Here is a 23,523-nt window from a genome sequence, read left to right as displayed (position 1 = left end):
CCCTAAAATGGTCTAGAAAAATAGATGGACGGTGAGGATACAACACATACATCATGGTGGGGCCTACAGAACTTAGTGATGTCACCTCGGTAGAGAGTCTCCCTAGTAGACTTGTTAGCAGCTAATTCGCGTCTGGACAGGGATTTTTCTCCTCCACTGGGATGCTACGTGGGGTCCGCCATAATGTTTCTAAAAAATTTACACCATCCATCCATTTTTTAAGATCATTTTAGGACATGAGACAAAAAATCATGTGGATCCAAAACTCAGGGCAGCCGCACGAGAGGAAATAGTGGAGATTCAGTGACCACCATTTAAACATAATTGACCACTCATTTAGGCCCACCTTGAATGTATGTGGTCTATCCACGCCATCCATCCATTTTTCCATCTAATTTAAGGGGTTGAGCCTAAAATTGATTCATATCCAAAGATTAAGTAGATCATACCATTGTAAACAGTGGGGATAATGATTTCCACCGTTGAAACCTTTCCAGGCCCCACAGTGATGTTTATTTTTCATCCAACCTATTCATAAGATCGTACAGACATGGATGAAGGGAAAAAACAAATATAAGCTTGATTCAAAACTTCCATGGCCCTGCAAGTATTTTTCAACGGTAAACATTCAATTCAATTGTTTCTTGTGGTGTGGTCCATTTGAACATTGGATATGCCTCATGTTTTTCCTTAAGGCCTACAATTATCGGTTAAAATGTATGGACGGAGTGGATAAAATAAATAAATCATGGTGGGGCCTACATAGCACTTGTGAGTTGCGACTAGCCACCTGACAGCGTTAGTAGCCAAACCGCATCATGCTCGAACGCATATAAGTCTTCTGGGCTGGTTTTTCTTATAAAAAAAAAAACCTAAAATTTCGTGGAAGAGAGATTGCAGTCGAAGAAAGGGGGTTTTTGAAAGAGGATTGATGCCGAAGAAAGGGGGATTTTCTTACCTGTAAATCCGAACAGAATGTTTACAACCGGCGTTGTTGATCGAGGCGTTCTTCCGAGCTCCGAGTTCCGATCAACAAGTAGGAGATCTTCTCGGTTCCGATATTTTTTTCAATTTTTTGAAAGAGAGTTTTCTTAGTTTCGATATTTTTTTTTTTTTGGATTTTTTGAAAGAGGATTTTTCTTACCTATTTATTGGATTTATGGGTTGTTGGCTACAGTTTTCCTATGATAGGGATTGTGGTTGGTAGCTAAAGTGCGGAATCTCGATATTGTCAGCGTTAATCCATGATTTTTGCTAATATCTCCGATATTTCGACGATATCTGCAATATTTTGCCGATAATCTGAAGAGAAACAAAACAATGGGATTTCGGTATCGCTAGACTACCGACACCAATATTATGGGTGATAATATCGACATTTCATCGGCAATGGGAACACTGGGTTCATCGATATCGACATACCTCAATCGTGGATACCGACCTTGACCACGGATACTGACCTTGATCACGGATGTCGACCTCGATCTAGGATACCGATCTCGAGCTTGGGATGAAAATATTCAAAGAGAATCTTGTGTTGTATACGGTCAAGATTACACAGGGAGATCCTAATAAAAAATTATGCCAATCGAGGCATAATTAGAGATATAATTGAGAATAAATTCCAACTTTAATATGGACCCCTCTAACGTATCCCACAAATCTACTCAAATATACAAGCTGCCTAGAAAACCTATAAATATATCATATCATCTAAGGGAAAAGGTACATACAAAGATTCCAACTCTAGCCGTATTTACTTTGGGTTTATCTAATTGAGTTAAGCATCGGAGGGTTTCTAACCACAATCGGCGTCCCTAGTGCTATTCTATTTTTCATTAAAGTGTAGGTACTCATCGGCTTACAGGAGGTGTTATGGGATCAACTAGATTTGAGCAACAACATATAAAGACACACAAAAGGTAGGCGGATCCCTTAAAATATGCCAAAATCAGATGTGTTTTCAAAGATAGATAAAAAGATCGATTTTCTTAAAAAATCTCGACTTTAAAGCAAGCCCAGATGCTTAGTGAACTCCATCCAATCGGTTGCCTTTCAGGCCAACCCTTCCTGAGAAGACGCCAATTAGAAAATCATTCCATCAAAAATATTTTATGACTTGGAATGTTTACCCAAACACACTCTCTTTCATACCCGGTGGATCTCTCGAAAATGAGGGCTCTCTCAATCTCCACCGCACAGATGGAGGCGTGCAATGATAAAAAAAGCAATTGCTTGTTGGGCTTCGTTGAAAACGTTAGACGAGATGTTATAGTTGCACCAACCGTATAACACAACCAGTTAATGGATTACTTTAAAAAATGATGATAAAAACGACTTCTTCCTTTAAACCATACATTTCTTGGCAACGGATACTATGATCAGCACCGTTCCATAACGGCTACTTTTATTATAGTTAAATCAGCACCATTCAGCTAGGGTAGGTGCGCATGTATATCTGTACAACTGTACATACGCTAATTAGATCATGTTAGATTTACGTTCGTATTAGTTGGACATGCGTATAATTTCCTTACGTGTATATATATATATATATATCCGTACATTTAACATTCCACAGTTTAGTTGTCTATATATATCTTTGATGCCATTTGATAAGTAACACTTCAGTTTATTCATTTCATCGGTCTATAATTCTTAGGATAAGATACTATCTCTGCCCTTTGGAATGGCTTCCTTCTCTTCTCCTACCATATTCAGCCTCATTCACCTTATTACGGTTTTCCTCACATTTTCTATCTCCCATTCGTTACTAGATTGCTACACGTCCATCATCAGCTTCGGCGACTCGCTTGCTGACACCGGTAACAAGATCCGCCAATCGAATTATGCCTACTACGTGAACCGACTCCCATATGGAGAGACGTACTTCCATCATCCCACCGGTCGGTTCTCTGACGGACGCCTGATCGTCGACTTCATCGGTATGATCTAAGAGATCTTAACTTATTTGTGATTCCAACACCTTTTGATATAAGAGATTTAACGTTTTGAGGGTCAAATCTCTTAAATTCAACGGTGATGAATCATGGGACCTCAATATTTTTGATAGAAAATTGAATTTATACATGCATGTATGTGTATCTCTTTCATTCGGTCTATTCTTCGTGATATGGTACAACAGCCGAAGAACTCGGACTTCCATATGTGCCTCCGTATCTTGAGGGTTCCAGCGATGGAGATTTCCGTCAAGGAGTGAATTTTGCGTTTGCAGGAGCTACGGCACTCGATGCTGCCTTCTTCCAAGAGAGAGGGATTCCTAACGTGTACACAAACAACTCTTTGGGAATTCAGCTGGGATGGTTCGAAGATCTGTTGCCTTCTCTCTGCTCCAATCCACCAGGTAACTTTTTTTTTTTTTTTTTTCAAGGGCGTTTGGCCATCATTTTTCAGTCTCAGTCGGATTGTCTGTGTTGAAGGTGGGATTCCTGTACCATGATTAGATGGAAACTAGTAATATTTTATAATTTAAAATCTTCAAATTTTCATTAACATGGTTAGATGGAAACTATTAATATTTCATAATTTAAAATCTTCAATATTTCATTTGAAAATGCGTATATGGGCCCATCATTAATGGATGATTTGAGACGTGAGTTCACCAAGTCTCGTTGACACCTGGCGTTACAACTTTCCTCTTCGTAAAGAATATCATCTACAGAGGAACTACCCCTTTTGCCACAGACTAGCTGACCTTGCAGTGGGCCACGTATCCTGTCCAATCAAAATTTTCACGGGGCGTGGGTAATCGGGAAGCGGATTGGCTAGTGGACCTCACACCAGCTATATAGCTGCTGTGTTGACGTTAGCAAGTTTTGTGGATTATATATGTCCAAAACGTCCATCCATCTAGCGAGCTTATCATACTTGAGATGAAAAAAATAAGGCAGATATAACTATCAAGTGGAGCACACTGAAAAAAACCAGTGAGGGAATTGAACATCCACCATTGAAACCCTTTTTGGGTCATAGAAGTTTTGGATCAATATGAAATTCGTTTTTCCTCTTAACTCATGAACAGATTCGGTGGAGAATAACAATATGATGGGCCCCTACAAATTTTTTAACGGTGAAAATATTATCTCTGCCGCTATTTGTGGTGTGGTCCAAATGATCTTGGGATATAATTCATTTTTTGGATTATACTCTAAAATGATCTCTAAAAATATATGAATAGTATAGATATAATGAATACATCACTGTGGGCCCACGTAACTTTGAATTCCTTTGAACCCTTAGTACAACTCGAGCTTGAGGAGCGTCAGTGCTCGTCTTCGCAGGAGTACACATGCCTACAGCATCTATATGGCCGGTGTACCCCAGCCAATCCGCTTCCCGATTACCCAGGCCCTGTGAAAATTTTGATTGGACAGGATACGTGGCCCACTGCAAGGTCAGCTGGTCTTTGGCAAAAGGGGTAGTTCCTCCGTAGGTGATATTCTTTATGAGGAGGAAAGTTGTAACGCCAGGTGTCACAGAGAGTTGGTGAACTCACATCTCAATCATCCATTAATGATGGCCCAATATACGCATTTTCCAATGAAAATTTGAAGATTTTAAATTATGAAATATTAATCGTTTCCATCTAATCAGGTTAATGAAAATTTGAAGATTTTAAATTATAAAATATTACTAGTTTCCATCTAATCATGTCTAGCTGACAGAGGATTACAACTTGTAATGCGTCTTCTATCTTTCCCACCAACCGGCTACATGTCGCTTGTGACATCCGTGCCATGCAGCCGGGCAGGCTCATCATGAAGATCTACCAACAGAAATACCATCCTGATCCGCCCAGAGTGGCCCACATCAGTTGGGTAAATGGACAACCAGTGGCTTGAGTCAGTACACAGGTGTGGCCCATCTGATGAGTGGATCAGCCTCATTTTTTAGATGAGTGACCTTGGTGATACAGCCTCCTGCCTACGTGATATAGGTGCTCCTCAAGTGGTATATTGGCAGAAAAGATAGACCTGCATGACAGGTTGTCGTGCCTTTGACCGTTGGGATCAGTTATCTAAAATGTTACATAGAGTTTGGTGAGGTTGTTGCAATACAGTAACAGGATAAACTAACAAGGAACAACATATATAAATAAGAAGCCACCAAACCTTATCTTATTTTGACTTTGATGCACTTGTGCAAGATGGGGTTGTTTGGATGTTTTGGTAAATAGAACTGCAAATAGTTAGTTTAATCAAGAAGAAATTAGTTCTCAAATTGCAATTATGTTCCTGGGCTAACATGAAATTAACATAATTGCAATAGTCAGCCCATACGCTATATACTAGAGCTAAGGAAGCAAACCACAATTTGGTTATATCCTATATACTAGAGCTAAGGAAGCAAACCACAATTTGGTTATCTCATAAATTTCAATTCAATTCAAATGGTACATCCAAACACAAAAGTCAGCTTCTGTTGATTTTACTAATCTTATACATGCCAACCACTTCTACATGGTATTATAATCTATGTTCTAAAGAAAACTTAGGACTTGGTCCATATCGGTGTGTATGTAAAGAATTTTTGGACTCCTCCCACCAACCCTTGGACTCGAATTTCTGATCGCAGTCTGACAATAAAAATCTCTGTGAGGCGTGTGGTGATGTGATGTATGATGTATACCTGATCCATCCATGCACCGAATCACTTGGGCCGTTTGATTTTTCAAATTCAGAGTATTTACCCTGTACGTACCCCGTAAATAACCCGTTATTACAATTTCACCTGTTTGAAAATATCGGGGTATTCCTTCTTTGAAAAACGGTTTAAAATGACTGATATAAATTTGTGGATCCCACTGTCATGTATATAACATATCCGCATGGTTCATCTGTTTTACCGTAACATTTTGAGGCATGAGCCGAAAAATGAGAAAAATCCAACATTCAAGGGGCCCACACCAAAGTAAATAGCGGCTCCAAAAAGTTTTTAACGGTAAGTGTTAGATTACATTTTTACTATGGTGTGGTCCACTTAAACTTTGAATCTAGCTCATTTTTTGGCTCCTGCCCTAAAATCATTTGCCATGATGGATGGACGGTGTGGATAATCCACATACATCATGGTGGGCTCTCATATATTTGGCAACCTCCACAATATTTGCATTGGGTAAAGTAAGAGTCAAATCAACATAGGTAACGGCGAAGGTACTTCCTAGGCAAATAATTATTACCCATTTTCATTGGGTTTACCTTTTACCTAGAAAATCAAACATGCCCTAAATGAAACATGAGCTAAAATAAGCCAATTCCAAACCAAATTGGGCCATCCCACTCGGAACAGTGGGCCTGGAAGAGTCTGTCAATAATACTTTCTTGGGCCCACAAAAGTTTTAGACCAAGTTAAGTAATATTGGTTTTCAACTTAATCACAGTGGAACTATCCTTATGAATTGCGATGCAAGGATTTAAGACTCTTTGACATGCATGGGCCAGCCCGTTGGGTTGGGGTAACTGGTGTGGGTGACTTGTGGTGTCAAGCTGGACGCGGCATTTACTGATTTTGAGTTGACTTGGACAAGGTCCATCGGACAACTTGCATTGGAATCTTTCGAGTCCTAATTTCATGGTTGGTGGGAGCGGATTAGGTGAGACCCCGACCTCACTGCAGACGTTGGGGCCCTTACCGTGGATCCCACCTTGATGTATCCATTTTGTATCCATGCCGTCCATCTGTTTTTCTATATTATTTTAGGGTATGATCCAAAAAATAAAAAAAGATCCAAAACTCATGTGGACCATACTTTAGGAAACAGTGGTGATTGAATGCCCTACCATAAAAAACTTCTTAGGGCACACCTTAATGTTTCCATGGTGTTTATTTGCCATCCAATCCGTTGATAAGGTCACATAAGTTTGGATAAAGGGTGAAAAAAATATCACCTTGATCTAAAACTTTCGTGGCCCTTTAATAGTCAATTGCCACTTTTTCCTATGATATAGTCCACCTGATAATTGGATTGCTTAATTTTTGGAACCATGCACTAAAATGATTTGGAAGAAAAAAGGATGGACAGAGTGGATACAGAATGAATACATCAAGGTGGACCCATGGTAAAGGCCACCGTCCTGGGTGAGGCCAGGTCTCACCTCAACCGCTCACATGGATGGATGGCATATAGAAACTGTGTGGGTATAAAAAAATATATATGTTGAGTGTTCCCATCTCCATTCTTCCTTGTGACCTATTTACGTTTTGGATCGGCTTGACTTTTGGACACATATTATAACATAACATGAGCTGGTACAGCTGATGGACAGAAGTGACAGAGGTGGATATCGCACACACATCATGGTGGGACCCATGGCTGGTCTTAAATTGACTGTTGTTTCCTATTTTGTTAGATTGTGAAGACATTTTTGGGAGGTCACTGTTTCTTGTGGGAGAGATTGGAGGCAACGATTACAACAACCCTTTCTTACGGCGAAGGAGCATGGAGGAGATCCGGACCTTTGTACCTCTGGTCATCAATACCATTGGATCAACTGTGGATGTGAGTTTAAAACAATATAATACAAAAGAAAATAGAATAAAAGAATGAGAATGCATAAACAGTTTACACGTGGATATAGGTAACATTTTAAACCGTCAAAATGGTTTAATAGGCAGCAGGTGTAAATTAAAATGGAATACTCAACGGTCCAATTCATCAATGAAATAAAATCATTAATAAAAGACAAATACTTATGTATTGTATATGATTTTCGGGATATGATGAGCCCCGTAATTTGGACGGTAGTGTGCACGCATTTGAATGGTCGTACTCTTCCAGCGCATCAACCTACCGCGGAGTTATTTTAATTTGCTGGCCGAGTTTGACGAGCCAACCCGCCGTACATTTGCCTTTTTCCGCGGAAGCAGACCGCCGGATGTGCACACACCTCCGACCATGCGCTTACGTCACCAAGTTTTGTGAGCCCCGCCATGATATATTTGTTATATCTACACCGTCCATTCATTTGGTGAGATCATTTTAGTTCAGACCTTAACCATTAGATAGATTCAAAACTTAAGTAGACCACACCACAGAAAGCAGTGTAGACAATTATTCCCACCGGTGAAATCTTCTTAGGGCCACCATGATGTTTATTTGTCATCTAATATATTCATCAGGTCGTAAAGACATGGGTGAAGGGATAAAAGAAATATCAGATTCATCCACAACTTTTTTAGGCCCAGTAAGCTTTCAATAATAAACATTTATTCCCATGACTTTATGTGGAGTGGCTCACTTGAACTTCTGATATGCCCTTTTTAGGGCTTATGCTCTAAAATGATATCTTAAAATGGATTTAACGGGTTGGATACAAAACATACATCATGGAGGGCCCACAGAAGTTGATGAAGTGAACACACCACCCAATCCGTTTCCATTTTCTGCTTAGTGAGTTGCTCCGTACACTTTTTACGGTACTGAGTAAACTCTGTTGGGCCACCTTGAATGTATGTGACTTATCTACGCTGTCCATCCATTTTTTCAGTCATCTTAGGCCAAGTTGAAGCATATCCAAAGCTCATGTGGACCACACCATAGGAACAATGAGAATAATGATTTTCACCGTTGAAACCTTGCTAGGGCCTATACTGATGATGCTAACCATCATTCACGGACATTTAATGGTTGTGTAAGATCATGGTTTCTATGAATAATAAGAACTATGAATTGAATTATCTTCTCTCAATTAGGTGCTATATATAAATACAATTACATCTTATATATAAGAAAAAATTTATATTCTAAAGGAAACTAAATATTCTTATATTTACAAGGACTAATTATAGAATCAATTACACCTCATAGAATCAATCACACCTCATATAGAACTCATGCAGACACTCCCCCTCGAGTTGGAAGATAGATATCTATCATGCCCAACTTATCAATTATACTATGGAACACCTTTTCGAAAACTACTTTCGTGAGTATATCTGCTAACTGGTTTTCAGACTGAACAAATGGAAACTGTATAATCTTTTGATCGAGTTTCTTTTTAATGAAATGACGATCAACTTCAACATGTTTGGTGTAGTCATGTTGTACAGGATTTTGTGAAATCTCAATGGTTGCCTTATTATCACAATGGAGATTCATAGGTTTTGCATATTTAATTTCCAAATTTTTTAATAAACTTTTAAGCCACAACAATTCGCATACACCATGAGCCATACCTCGGAATTCGGCTTCTCTATTTGATCTTACCACAACCTTCTGCTTCTTGCTTCTCCAGGTGACAAGATTATCTTCACGAAGGTAAAATAGCCAGACGTGGACCTTCTGTTAGTTTGATCACCTGTCCAATCAGAATTCGTGTATCCTTCAATGTTAGAGACACTGTTTTTAGATAACAACAAACCTTTGCTTGGTGTATGCTTCAAATATCTTAAGATTCGATATACCGCATTCATATGCTCTTCACTTGGTGCATGCATGAACTGGCTTATGAAGCTCACTGCATAAGTTATATCCGGCCTCGTGTGAGACAAATAGATTAATCTCCCAACCAACCGCTGATAACGACCCTTGTCTACTAGAGCTTGATCTAGAAAAACTCTGAGCTTATGATTCATTTCTATGGGCGTTTCTGCTGGTTTGCAAGTAAGCATTCTAGTTTCGGTTAAAAGATTTAGCATATATTTAATCCCGTGTCTCGATCTTACAACCTCAATCCCCAAGAAATATTTAAGTTGCTCGATATCCTTCATTTTGAATTTAGTAGACAAATACTCCTGTAATGCTTTCATTTCACATGGGTCATTTCCTGTCAAGACCATATTATCGACATACACGATAAAAACTGTTACCTTTCATTCTTTCTGTTTTATAAACAAAGTATCGTCTGAATTACTTTATTTATAACCGAATGCCTTCATTGTAGAAGAGAACCTCCCAAACCAAGCTTTAGGTGACTGTTTCAGGCCGTACAATGATTTCTTCAATTTATAAACTTCACTTCTACACGAAGAACTGCATTTGACTCTGGGTGGCAACTCCATATAGACCCTTTCTTCTAAATCTCCATTGAGGAAAGCATTTTTGATATCAAATTGTTGTAAGGGCCAATCCCGATTTGCTGCTATAGATATGAGAATGCAAATTGTATTGATCTTGGCTATCGGTGTAAAAGTCTCTTGATAATCCACCCCATACCTTTGCATATAACCCTTTGTAACTAACCTTGCGTTATATTTATCAATACTGCCATCTGCTTTGAGTTTCACCGTGAACACCCATCTACATTCAATTGTCTTCTTTCCTTTGGGTAACAGAACAAGTTTCCAGGTCGCATTCTTTTGTAAAGCCTCCATCTCTTCGTTCATCGCCTTTGTCCATTTCAGATCAGTTAATGCATCCTGCACACTACTAGGAATAGATACAGTGGATAATTGATTAACAGTAAATGCATATGATGTAGACAATTCATGGGAGTTAACAGTAAATGCATATGATATAGACAATCTATGAGAGGACACATGGTTATTAATTGGGTATTTGGTCTTGACTTTAGGATCAGGTTCATATTGTTTCTTTGGAACTCCCTTTGTTGATCTTTATCGATATTTAAGAGCTATATCTTCTGTAGGAACATGTGTTTCATTAGACTCATCAAATTTGGGATTCGAGATTACCTGAGGAAGAACATTTTGGGATTGATTCTTCAGTTAATGGTGTGGACATGGGCAACTCTGAGAGCATCGATGATTTTGACATGTCGGGAGTACATGAATTGTTTTGAGGAAGAACTATTAACTCACTCTCAACTTCAGGAATACTATCACAACTTTGATGAACACTTTTTTCAAAACTTTCATTCACCTTTTCTAACTCCATAAACTCATTTCCTCCTCTACCTTCCACATTCTCTTCACTAGAGCTCTCCCCCTGAAGAGAAGGGTCAGAGACTTTCCCCTGTGTAATAAGGTTCTACTTCACGAAAAGAAGCATTCAAAGTCACATGTAATTTTCGAGTTTGAGGGTTATAGAACTTATACCCTTTCTGAAACTCAGAATAGCCAACAAAGACATACCATTTTGCATATGAATCAAGTTGTTTTGCAGACTTTTGGGGATGTGAACATATACTGTATAACCAAAGACTCGTGGTTCAAGATTTGGGAGATGAGAAGCTGAAAGTAAGGATTGCATCTTTTGTTGAGGAGTTTGAAAATATATGACTCGAGAAGGTATGCGATTAATGAGGTAAGTAGCGAATTTTACAGCCTCTCCCCAATAGAACTGATGCATGTTCATGTCAAAGAGAGAGGCACGAACCACCTCTAATAGTTGTCTATTCTTCCCCTCTTCCAATCCATTTTGCTGCGGAGTATATGTGCAAGAGGTCTGATGACGAATCCCATGTTGGCTTAGCAGCTTGTCAAAGGATGTATTTGTATACTCAGTACCATTGTCAGATTGCAGAACACGAATCCATTTTTAGTATTGAGTGCCCACCATATTATGAAATTCTTGAAATGCTGTACATACATCACTCTTTTTGTTAAGCAGAGACACCCAAGTTATTTTAGTGCATTCATCAATAAATGTAACAAAGTAGCTAGCTTTTGAAATAGAAGAGATTTTTGTAAGACCCCAAACATTAGAGTGAATAATCACAAAAGGTTCTGAACTTTTATTCAAACTTGGTAAATAAGAAATATGATGACTCCTAGCCAATTTACAAATGTCACAATAAAAATTCAAATCATTCAGAGTGGAAAAAAGATGTGGTTGTAACTTTCTAAGATAACCAAAGGACAGATGTCCTAGTCTCCAGTGCCATAATCATATAGTTGCTCGAGATTTGTCTTCGCTAGTAGTTTGATTTGCCTGACTGAATTTCGGTCCCCCATTTTCTGTCAACTCTAAGTAGTAGAGTTTACCCCATCTAACACCATAACTAAGAATCTTCCGAGTTAGAATGTCCTGAAAACCACAAAATGAGGGCCAAAAGGTCATGCTGCAAGCAAGACTGGAGGTAATTTGACTAACAGACAAAAGATTATATTCAAGGGATGGAACAACAAGGACAGTATGTAATGTGAGAGTATTAGATAAGATGATAGATCCCTCTCCAGTAATAGGAGAGGTATTACTATTAGTCGTGGAGATAACGGATTGAGAAGAAGGGAGAATGAAATGCAATTGATCGGAGTCACTTATCATATGATCGGATGCACCTGTATCAATAATCCAAGTACTGTTCTTCGAAGTTGCAGAGAATACAGATGCCTTACCGACAATACCTGGATGAAACACGTTTGCGGTAGGCTGCGATTGGTCTTCTTTCGTATATGTCACCATAGCTTTCCCTACAATCTTCTTTCGAGGTTTTTTGTGAAGTCCCACCACTCAGGATAGCCAATGACTTCATAACATCGCTGTTTCGAATGACCTGTTTCACCACAATAAGTACATACCAGGCCACCGGACTTTCTAGTTAATTGATTGTTTCGGTTTTTCGATGAGCCAGACGACGATCCTTATCGAGTTTGGTTAGCCAGTATAGCTGAACTCTCAGAGATTAGACGAGAGCCTCCCATTGTCTGTCTTTGTTGATATTCTCTCCTAACATATGCATACGAGCTCTTCAAATCGAGTTTTAGGTCTTTTCGTAAGATTTCTCCATGGACCTGATCAAATTCGGAGTCGAGTCCACTTAGAAAAATATGAACTCGAAGTCTAGCCATCGCGAAATGTAACTGGACCACCCCTTCAACTGTCCCTTCCTGAGAAATAGTCCTGTGATCGATTTCCTGAAAAATAGCAACAAGTTCATTATAGTATGATGATAATGGCCGACCATGTTGCGTGGTAGAAAAAGATCTTTAATTTAATTCAAAGATACAGGTTTCGTCCGATCCATCATAGAAGGTTTTTGATATGGCCTCCCTATCTCCTTGGCTGTGGGGAGACGAATAAATCGCTGCATCAGCGACGGACTTATTGAGTCAATAAGTCAACTTTTCACTTTGTGATTTTCGGTAATCCATGTTCCAAGATTTGGATATCCGAGTGCAGGCTTTTTCGCTTCTCCGGTGAGATATCTTGCTCTGTTACGAGCGTCAATACGCATTTCCATGAGTTGAGACCATAATGAGTAATTGGTCTCATCTAGTGTGATGCCGGTAGGAAACACAGAATTATCTTGGTGGACAATAATCTGTGGTGCTGATGTCGGAGCTGATTCAGTTACAGCGCTTGTGGTGATTGCCATCACACTTACAACAGATTTATGGGGGTGACTCCGGTGTCGTACGCTCTCGAAGTCACGACCTTCGTTGAGAACCGTCGAATGAAGAAGATAACCAGCGTAAAGAGTAAGGAGAGCTTGATCGTCTTGTTGATGGAGAAAGCAACAGATACAACGTCCTTGGAGTGGTCGACGAAGTGATTGGAATACGAGCTCCTTAGAATCGAACCCGCTTTGATACCATGTCAAATCATGGTTTCTATGAATAATATTAATTATGAATTGAATTATCTTCTTCCAATCGGGTGCTATATATTGATACAATTACATCTTATATAAAAGAAAAAAATCTTATTCTAAAAGAATTTAAATATTCTTATATTTACAAAGACTAATTATAGAATCAATCACACCTCATATACAACTCATGCAGACAAGTTGAATAGAGACCGTTGACTGCGTTACATTTTAACCGTCCATTAGATAATCACCAACCATAGAGTTTGGGTTATCGGAATGAACTTTTTATTTTGACGTCTATAGTGAGGCGACCATTTGGATGATTTGAGGTACATGCACCTGAGTCGTTGTGTACGTGGAGATCCAACATGAATCTGATTGGTCCCACAATACATATGCCTGGTCACATGTACATGAGGAAATTGAAAGGCGAAAAAAGACAAGACGACCCATCTTTGGTGGACACGTGTGCCTTGCCTAAGGACAAGATAGGGCCAACCGATGAATGGCATGGATCTCTCATGTGGACACCTAAGAACCAATGTTGAATATTTGAAATTCATTTAACGTTGGTCTGTTTTTTCAATGGATGTGTTGCATTCCAGACGTTGATCAAATACGGCGCTAGAACACTTGTGGTCCCTGGTAACCTACCGATCGGCTGCTCAGCGGCATACCTAACGGTCTTCGAGAGCCCAAGAAAGGAAGACTATGACCCTCGAACAGGTTGTCTCACCTACTTGAACGAATTCGCCGAGTATCACAATCGCCTACTGCTGAAGGAGCTGGACCGATTGCGGGCACTGTATCCAAACGCTACCATTATCTACGCCGATTATTACAATGCTGCTCTGCGCCTCTACCGCTCCCCACGAGATTTCGGTGCGCTCGCTCTCCTTGTTGCGAATTATCTACGCATGGGAAATATGTTATGTTGGATCACATATATTGGCAGCCCCAATCATGTGGGACTCACTTATGGTGATCCAACTGCTCATGTCACGCCTCTTTTCGATGGAACATATGCTAACAATCTGCCCATCTGGGGGTGGCCATCTATCGTGTTCAGGTTGGACCACGGTCCAGTCCAAATCTAGCCTGTTTAGTGAATGGGCCAGGAATTCTGGCCCAAAACTGATGCATAATCCGAATGCACTGTCCCCACCCGACCCAATTAATGGTAATAGGGTTCTCAATGACCCAAGCTGACCTGGCACGAATCAGCTTGTGAGGGGAATATGGTGCAAAAGGCATGATACACTACATGTATACATCATATCTATGTATCTAAACATACCTTCAGCTGGTTCTGGTTTTGGGCTGGGTCGGATTGGTTCATCTAGCACAGCGTATTGATAATTACTTACATGGGCAGATTGGATTGGGTAGGGTTCAATCCAACCTGACCCAGTTACGAATACGGGCACATTTCCTAGCCTGAGTCCTATTCCCATTGGATTATACTACAATGATTGGTTCCTTCCTTGACATGGACCTTGGCTGTACTTGTCCATTTGAGAGCCGTTAATTGGATGGTTAGGATCAACTGATAGCAGAAGTATTGTTCAATGGACCATCCCATGGTAAGGCCCACCATATGAACGAAAGTACTATTGTTGGGTAGAAGAGTTTCATAATGTGTCTTTCAATCAAGCATCAAATGATAACCCAGCATGATTTGTACCGTATATAAAAAGTTGATTACCTACAGGTAACAGCACCATGACCTGCGTGCTGGATCATTTTGTTTTTTTCTTTTTCCCATAGCCAACATGCCACTCGTGCAGGACATTGGCACTGTAAAGATCACCTGGCATGAATATCGAGCTGGTTGGATCTTGCTTTTGGAATCAATGGATAACCAACAGCTAGCCTGACTCAATGTGGTCCACCTAATCAGTTGCTTTATTTTCAAAAAAAAAAAAGAAAAAAAGAAGTGATGATCATCCACATACAGGGGTGGCCCACTTAGGGCATCAACTTATTTCTGCAAAAGAAAATCTTCATGATGGGGCCTACTGTGTCCGTAGTATGGATGTCCGGTATAAGTGATTTGGCACGGCACCCAAGTTGTATTTCCATTGCTTGTAGGCGTTCTATATATATATGTTTCTACCAGTGCAATTCAAGTGGTTCGAATTGGGCTGAGGGTAGCGCAAGCTAACCTCGAGAGGAGCCAGTCCATGGACCGATCCAACTATGGGTCCAAATTGAGCTATTTACAACCACTTTGCCCCCACTTCTCTCCACGTGCATTGCACTTGTCAACCTTACTAGTTTCTATGCTGGACGCACTTCTGTATTGTGAACATGTGCATGTCTTTGTGTCATGTAAATCTAGGATTCTACGACGGGGCTCTCACAGCATGCTGTGGAGGGGGTGGGACATACAATTACAACACGTCCGCCAAGTGTGGCTACAATGGGGCTACGTCATGTGACAACCCGTCATCGCATGTGGCCTGGGATGGAATTCACCTAACGGAAGCGGCGTACAGATGGATCGCTGATGGTTTGATAAGAGGACCATTTTTAACTCCTTCCATCACAACCCCATGTCTGTCATTGGGCAGCCATGACCAACCTTGTTACAGGCAATAGTATACTGATGTGCAGTCAATTCAAGAAAATGTTTGAATGTTACTTTCAGAATTTGGTGAATGTATACTCTATAATAGTTTTTCCTCTATTATTGAGTATATGCTGCGAAAGATTGATATCTAATAATAATAGTGGTATGGTACCCACCCTACTAATCATTGATTTGTGCACAGGGAATGAAATCTCAGATCTAAACTATTCTAGAAAAGGTTTTTAAAGAAACCCCATCCAGCATTGGCCCATCCATGTCAGTTGATCAGTGTGACTGATAATGTTTCTGATTCGTGCCAAAAGTTTCATCAAGACAGGCCGATTTTAAGATCGCCTTTAATGTCAGGTCCATTCACACCCATTGATATCATAAACGGACCGACTCTCAAGCTCAGGTGGGGCTGTCAACAGGATGTGCCTAGGATTGTCTCAGGCCAGAATTTGAACTGTTTGCCCGATCTGTTGGGCTAGGACCACTCAAAATTTGGCATTTTGATGTAGTGCGGGTCGCGGACAGTTACATGGCCAAGATGGATCAGAAAAGGCCCGGTCGACGATAGAAGTGATCCAGACCATCGAACCTTAAATCGGGCGTATCTTGCAATCCGGAATGAGTTATCTGACGTAAAATATATGATTTTGGGGTAGAACGAGCTACTGAAGCCAACCAACCCCGCTATACTGGGTTGCGTAGCCCGGAATTGCGAAAAACCCCTGGATCGATGGTCGTTTTCTCGTTTTAATTTCGTTTTTACTATAAATAGTAAGTTTTAGTTTGATTATAACTCTTCATCCATCGGGCTTTAGAAGTTGCGCCCAACGTGAAAAGAGCTTAGAATAATTAGGAGAATAGTTTGGTGAAGCCAAATAGGACACTTACTATTTTTGGCCGAAAACCTTGCGCACTAGTAGACATTACGATCGTCTATAAATAGTAAGTTTACTATTTATAGTAAGTCGCAGATTCTAAGAGTTTAAGTTGTAGTTTGATTCTAATTTATTTCCCATTGCTTGGTACCCCTATTTAAAGGGTTGTGAACTCGTTTTTATTGATCAATTAATCAATTTCGAATTTATTTCTATTTTTTGCTTTCTTTCCTTGTGGATTCGAGAAGTCTCTGTGAGGAGTCCAGAGAAGCTCCGTGGATTCGGAGTAGTTATCCTCATCACGTTCATCCCTGCGTCAATTGGTATCAAAGCGAGGATTCTCCTCGGGCTGATGGCAAACAACGAAAGTATGAATCAAAATCCTGTGGACGGTAATTCAGGGATTCGTTATCTTTCGGAAAGAATGGAAGCTTTCCACCGGGAGAGTCAGTTGACCATGCAAGGGCTGCAGGCAACTCTCGACCGTCTTGCGGATATGCTACTTCCGCCCTGAGCCTTAGGCGGTGCTCCACCACCCGTGGTGGCTCCACCACCCATGGTTGCTGTACGACACAACCCCGATTTTTATAGAGCACTACCAGTGCAAACCGTAGGGCTACACTAGATGATTCAAGTTCTAGCGACGAGGACCTTAATGAGGGTTTTGTCTGAGGACCAATCCATGGAGGTGATCATCTAGATCGTGCTGAAAAAGACTATCGAGGTAAGGCTGAACTTCCTAGTTTTAACGGTTTATTACATATAGAAGATTTTCTCGATTGGCTAGCCGAAGTAGAGAGATATTTTGATTACATAGCCGTGCCAGATCATAAAAGAGTAAAATTGGTAGCGTTTAAATTAAAATCTGGTGCTTTTGTATGGTGAGAACAATTACAACTCTCACGAGCTCGCCAGAATAAGGCGCCATCTCATCATGGCCACAGATGAGACGTCTTCTTCGATCTCGATTTCTCCCCAGTGATTATGAGCATATATTATTCCAGCAATATCAAAATTACAGGCAAGGAAATCGAACAGTCACAGATTACACTGAAGAATTCCAACGGCCGGCTACACGAAACGATCTATCAGAATCTGAGTCACAGAAGGTGACACGATTTATAGGTGGGTTGCGACCAACAATTCAGGACCGAGTTCAGATGTACCCAGTCGGGACTATGAATGAAGTAGTTCAATTGGCGGGTAGGGCAGAAACACAACTTGCAAGAGCTCCTGCTCGTCCATATCCTTTAACTTGACCCCCCATGACGGGTCCCATGCAGGATCCAGTGCTGCCACGAGGAAAAGACCCAGTACCTCAACTTCCTACAACCGCAAACCGTGATACGGGGAGCGGCTCATCCAGGCCTCAACGTGCAGCACCTACAACAGCGAGTCCGAGTAGGATTCCAAATCCTTATCCTCGGCCAAGGTCGAACAATTGTTACCGTTGTGGCCAATCAGGCCACTTATCAAACACTTGTCCTCAACGTCCCGCAGCACACTTGACTATAAACGAAGGGGGCACTGAAGATGAGGCCGTAGAAGAAAACCAACACTTTGATGAACATGAACAAATCACTGAAGAAATAGCAGGTGGCAATGAAATGACGGGCGAGGATCGTGACGAATTTCTAGTTGTGAGGCGATTGTTGTGTGCCCCACGAAAGGAATTACATCCACAACGACACAATATATTTCGTACTCGGTGCACCGTCAATGGAAAGGTCTGTGATGTGATCATAGACAGTGGTAGTAGCGAGAACATCGTCTCAAGAGTGATGGTGGACAAGTTGCGGCTACCAACGATGAAATATCCTTCCCCGTACTCAATTGGCTGGATAAAAAAGGTGAATGAGACCAAGGTAACTGAACAATGCACTATCTCCTTTTCAATTGGTAAAAATTATAAAGATCAAATACTTTGTGACGTGGTCGATATGGAAGCTTGTCATATGTTACTCGGTTGACCCTAACAGTCGGACCGTGATGCGACCCATCGGGGACGAGATAATATTTACGTATTCGTCAAGGATAGTCGAAAAATAATCCTTGCCCCTATGGCACCAGAGAAATACCCTAAAGCCTCTAAAGTGGAGGGGAGTTCCCTCTTGACCATTTGGAATTTTATGAAAGAATCCAAGGAAACCGGCGAGGTATACGCTGTAGTGGTCAAGGGCGAGGAAGAGGAACCCTCAAACATCCCTCCAAGTTTAAGACTATTGCTAAACGAATTCAAAGAAGTCTGGCCTGAGGATTTACCTGATGGATTGCCCCCCATGAGGGACATCCAACATCACATAGACCTCGTCCCTAGGGCTAGCCTGCCCAATCACCCTCATTATCGGATGAGTCCGAAGGAGTGTGAGATACTTCAGGGGCAAGTGGAGGAATTGATCCGTAAGGGTCTCTTGAGAGAGAGCATGAGCCCATGTGCCGTACCAGCATTATTAACGCCAAAAAAAGATGGAAGCTGGCACATGTGTATCGACAGTTGAGCAATCAACAAAATTATCATCAAATATTAGTTCCCAATACCACGGTTGGACGACATGCTCGATATGTTAGAAGGGGCCAAGTTGTTCTCTAAACTAGATCTAAGGAGCGAGTACCATCAGATTCGTATTCGACCCGGTGATGAGTGAAAAACGGTATTCAAGACCAAGGAAGGGTTGTATGAGTGGCTGGTCATGCCCTTCGGCCTATTGAACGCACCAAGTACTTTTATGCATTTGATGAATTAAGTTCTAAAACCGTTCATTGGCCGATTTGTGGTAGTATATTTTGATGACATATTGATATATAGCCAGGATGAGGCGGAGCACAAGAAACATCTCAGGCAAGTACTACAGGTCCTACAACTTAACAAGTTGTACCTCAACTTGAAGAAGTGTAGTTTTTTAATTGACAGCCTATTGTTTCTAGGATTTGTTGTAACGTCCACAGGCATTCGTGTGGACGATGAAAATGTGCGAGCTATTAGGGAATGGCCGATCCCGACGAACATTCATGAGGTGAGGAGTTTTCACGGGTTGGCGACTTTCTATCGTCGATTTGTGCGAGATTTTAGCACCATAGTCGCACCTATAACAGATTGCATGAAAAAAAGGACCATTCCAGTGGATCGATAAAGCTGATAAGAGCTTTCATGAGATCAAGCATCGTTTGTCTACAACACCGGTCTTGGTGCTTCCTAATTTCGACAAATTGTTTTGAGGTTGAGTGTGACGCTTCATACGTCGGAATTGGAGGAGTATTATCACAAGAAGGCAGGCCGGTAGCCTTCTACAGTGAGAAGCTTAGCCAAGCCCGAAAGAAGTGGTCGACTTATGAGCTTGAGTTGTACGCAGTTGTTCAGGCGCTGCGACATTGGCGGCATTATCTAATTCAAAGAGAGTTTGTTTTGTACACTGACCATCAAGCATTAAAGTTTATTAATAGTCTGACTAACGTGAATCGTGTGCATGCTACATGGGTTGTGTTTTTACAGGAATTCACGTTCGTTCTGAAACACAAGTCAGGGCAGCAGAACAAGGTGGCTGATGCACTTAGCCGTCGTGCATCACTACTAGTTACAATGAGCAACGAGGTAGTCGGCTTCGACTGTCTCAAGGAGCTGTATGCCGAGGATGAGGACTTCAAAGATTCTTGGATGAAGTGTGAAGAAGCTCACCCCAGTGACCTTCATATACGGGACGATTTTCTCTTCAACGGAAATTGATTGTGCATCCCCCAAAGTTCTCTGAGGGAGCAGATTATTCAGGAGCTACATGGAGGTGGCCTTGGTGGACACCTGAGGCGAGACAAGACGCGAGCTCTTGTGGAAGAGCGGTATTACTGGCCGCAGTTAGTACGTGATGTGGGAAAAGCCGTACAACGTTGTCATGTTTGTCAGACCTCCAAGGGGCAATCTCAGAATACGGACCTCTACACTCCGTTACCTGTACCTAACGGTCCTTGGGAGGATTTATCAATGAACTTCGTGCTTGGTCTCCCACGAACACAACGCGGCATGGATTCGGTGTTCGTGGTGGTAGATCATTTCTCAAAGATGGCGCACTTTATCCCATGCAAGAAGACCCTCGATGCAACACACGTGGTAATTTTATTTTTCAGGGAGGTCGTTCGGGTACATGGGGTCCCCAAGACCATTACTTCTGATCGTGACACGAAGTTCATTAGCCACTTTTAGCGGACTTTATGAAATCGATTTAATACACGATTTCAATTCAGTAGTGCTTACCACCCACAGACTGATGGGCAGACCGAAGTTGTGAATCGCACGTTGGGAAATCTTCTTCGCTGTATTTCAGGAGAAAAATTGAAGCAGTGAGATTTGGCCTTGTCTCAAGCAGAGTTTGCATTCAACAATATAGTGAATCACTCGACAGGGAGATCACCGTTCCAGATTATTTACGGACGAGTGCCTCGCCACACACTTGACTTGGTCCCTCTGCCCAAGCACCCAGGCACGAGCATTGCAGCAGAACATATGGCAGACAAAATCATGGGCATCCATGCAGAAGTGCATACCAAGCTACATGCCTCGAACGAGAAGTATAAGGAACAAGCGGACAAGCATCGGCGACAAAAAGTGTTCGAGGTAGGCGACTGCGTTATGGTCCATTTGCGCAAAAAGAGATTTCCGACCGGGACGTACAACAAGTTGAAAAATAAGAAGATTGGACCGGTACCAATCATCCGAAAGATCAATGACAACGCTTATGTTGTTGATCTCCCAGATGACATGATCTTACGGACTTTCAATGTCATGGACCTAACCGAGTATTATGAACCAGAGCATGACGAGAACTCGAGGACGAGTTCTTTTGAAGTGGAGGAGATTGATGTAGAGCGGGTCGCGGACAGTTACATGGCCAAGATGGATCAGAAAAGGCCCGGTCGACGACAGAAGTGATCCAAACCATCGAACCTTAAATCGGGCGTATCTTGCAATCCGGAATGAGTTATTTGACGTAAAATATATGATTTTGGGGTAGAACGAGCTACTGAAGCCAACCAACCCCACTATGCCGGGTTGCGCAGCCCGAAATTACGAAAAACCCCTGGATCGATGGTCGTTTCCTCGTTTTAATTTCGTTTTTACTATAAATAGTAAGTTTTAGTTTGATTATAACTCTTCATCCGTCGGGCTTTAGGAGTTGCGCCCAACGTGAAAAGAGCTTAGAATAATTAGGAGAACGGTTTGGTGAAGCCAAATAGGACACTTACTATTTTTGGCCGAAAACCTTGCGCACTAGTAGACATCACGACCGTCTATAAATAGTAAGTTTACTATTTATAGTAAGTCACGGATTCTAAGAGTTTGAGTTGTAGTTTGATTCTAATTTCTTTCCCATTGCTTAGTACCCCTATTTAAAGGGTTGTGAACTCGTTTTTATTGATCAATTAATCAATTTCGAATTTATTAGAATTTATTTCTATTTTCAGCTTTCTTTCCTCGTGGATTCGAGAAGTCTCTGTGAGGAGTCCAGAGAAGCTCCGTGGATTCGGAGTAGTTATCCTCATCACGTTCATCCCTGCGTCACATTTGATTAGCCTACTCCGGGCCCATTGATAGTCAAAATTAAGCTCAGGACATGACCTAATAGAAAATTCAGCATTGGGCCTGACACATTAACTATCGGCACTTCGAAAAGTGATGTAGGGCTAACCTCTACCCATATCAAGCAGGGACCTATATGCGTAGAGGCCAGAATAGTCAGTAGCCACCAGCTACCACAATGCACTATAAAAGGAGAAATGAGGTGGGTTCATAATTTTCATATATGGAAAGTGGATTCCCTGTCCGCTTAAACTATATACTACTAGTGCTAGGCCATGATTTTGGTTGCCTGGATAGCTGTACATCAAAAGTATGTGTTGGTCACCTACCTCTCTCTCTCTCTCTCTCTCTCTCTCTCTCTCTCTCTCTTAATGAAGTCTCACCAAAGTTTCAAGTTAATTGGAATGGTCAGGTCATTATCAAATCAACCCTAAAATAATGTAAGCGGTTCTTCTTCATCGCATCGATCAATATGTTGTCCACCATTAAAAAAATCGTAACATGAGTTGGATTTATCTTATAACATCCATTTTATTGAGTGGGTATAACACCCAAGCTTTATAGGGCCTATTATGTTATATATGTAAAATCCATTCCATCCATAAGTCGTTGATTCACCATTTAATGAATGGCCCACTTGAAGAATTTCGGCTCAAAGATGCATTGCAATGCCGCCTTATGAAGGAAGTTCACACCTCCCAAAAGCATACAAAGCTCTTGCGTGCTGCTCATAGAATTCTATGCCAACTTTTCAACTGAGTTCAATGCGTCCCAAAATTGCTATTTTGTGACGGATGTGATTTGTCGCAAAAAGGGTTTCACGATAGACTTAGGTCGTCGCTAATGGAATTTGTCCGTCGCGCTCATCTCTTTTTAAAATTATGGTGGTTAGTGGCGGGATTTAGCGACGGACCAAAATGTCTTTAAAATGAGATATACAACGAATTTTGTCCGTCACAAAATACCGCCTGAAACAAACCTGAACCATTTAGCAACGGATCTTATTCGATTTTGCGACGGTTCATGCTCCGTTGTAAAATCACT

The 23,523-nt window shown here is 41.2% G+C and overlaps 1 protein-coding gene across 1 annotated transcript; it reads left to right on the top strand.

Annotated features, from left to right (window-relative positions):
• The first annotated feature begins 2,606 nt into the window (after positions 1-2,606).
• Positions 2,607-16,143, top strand: LOC131241062 (GDSL esterase/lipase At1g28600-like). The gene is made up of 5 exons (XM_058239692.1): positions 2,607-2,945; positions 3,146-3,364; positions 7,371-7,519; positions 14,060-14,336; positions 15,796-16,143. Exons 1-5 carry the CDS (start codon positions 2,690-2,692, stop codon positions 16,053-16,055), a joined length of 1,161 nt encoding a protein of 386 aa, XP_058095675.1. The 5' UTR covers positions 2,607-2,689; the 3' UTR covers positions 16,056-16,143.
• The last annotated feature ends 7,380 nt before the right edge of the window (positions 16,144-23,523 follow it).

This window comes from Magnolia sinica, chromosome 3 (genome assembly GCF_029962835.1).
Source record: "Magnolia sinica isolate HGM2019 chromosome 3, MsV1, whole genome shotgun sequence".
NCBI lineage: Eukaryota > Viridiplantae > Streptophyta > Magnoliopsida > Magnoliales > Magnoliaceae > Magnolia > Magnolia sinica.
Note: the sequence above shows the minus strand (reverse complement) of the source record. Positions and strands in the feature narration are given on the sequence as shown.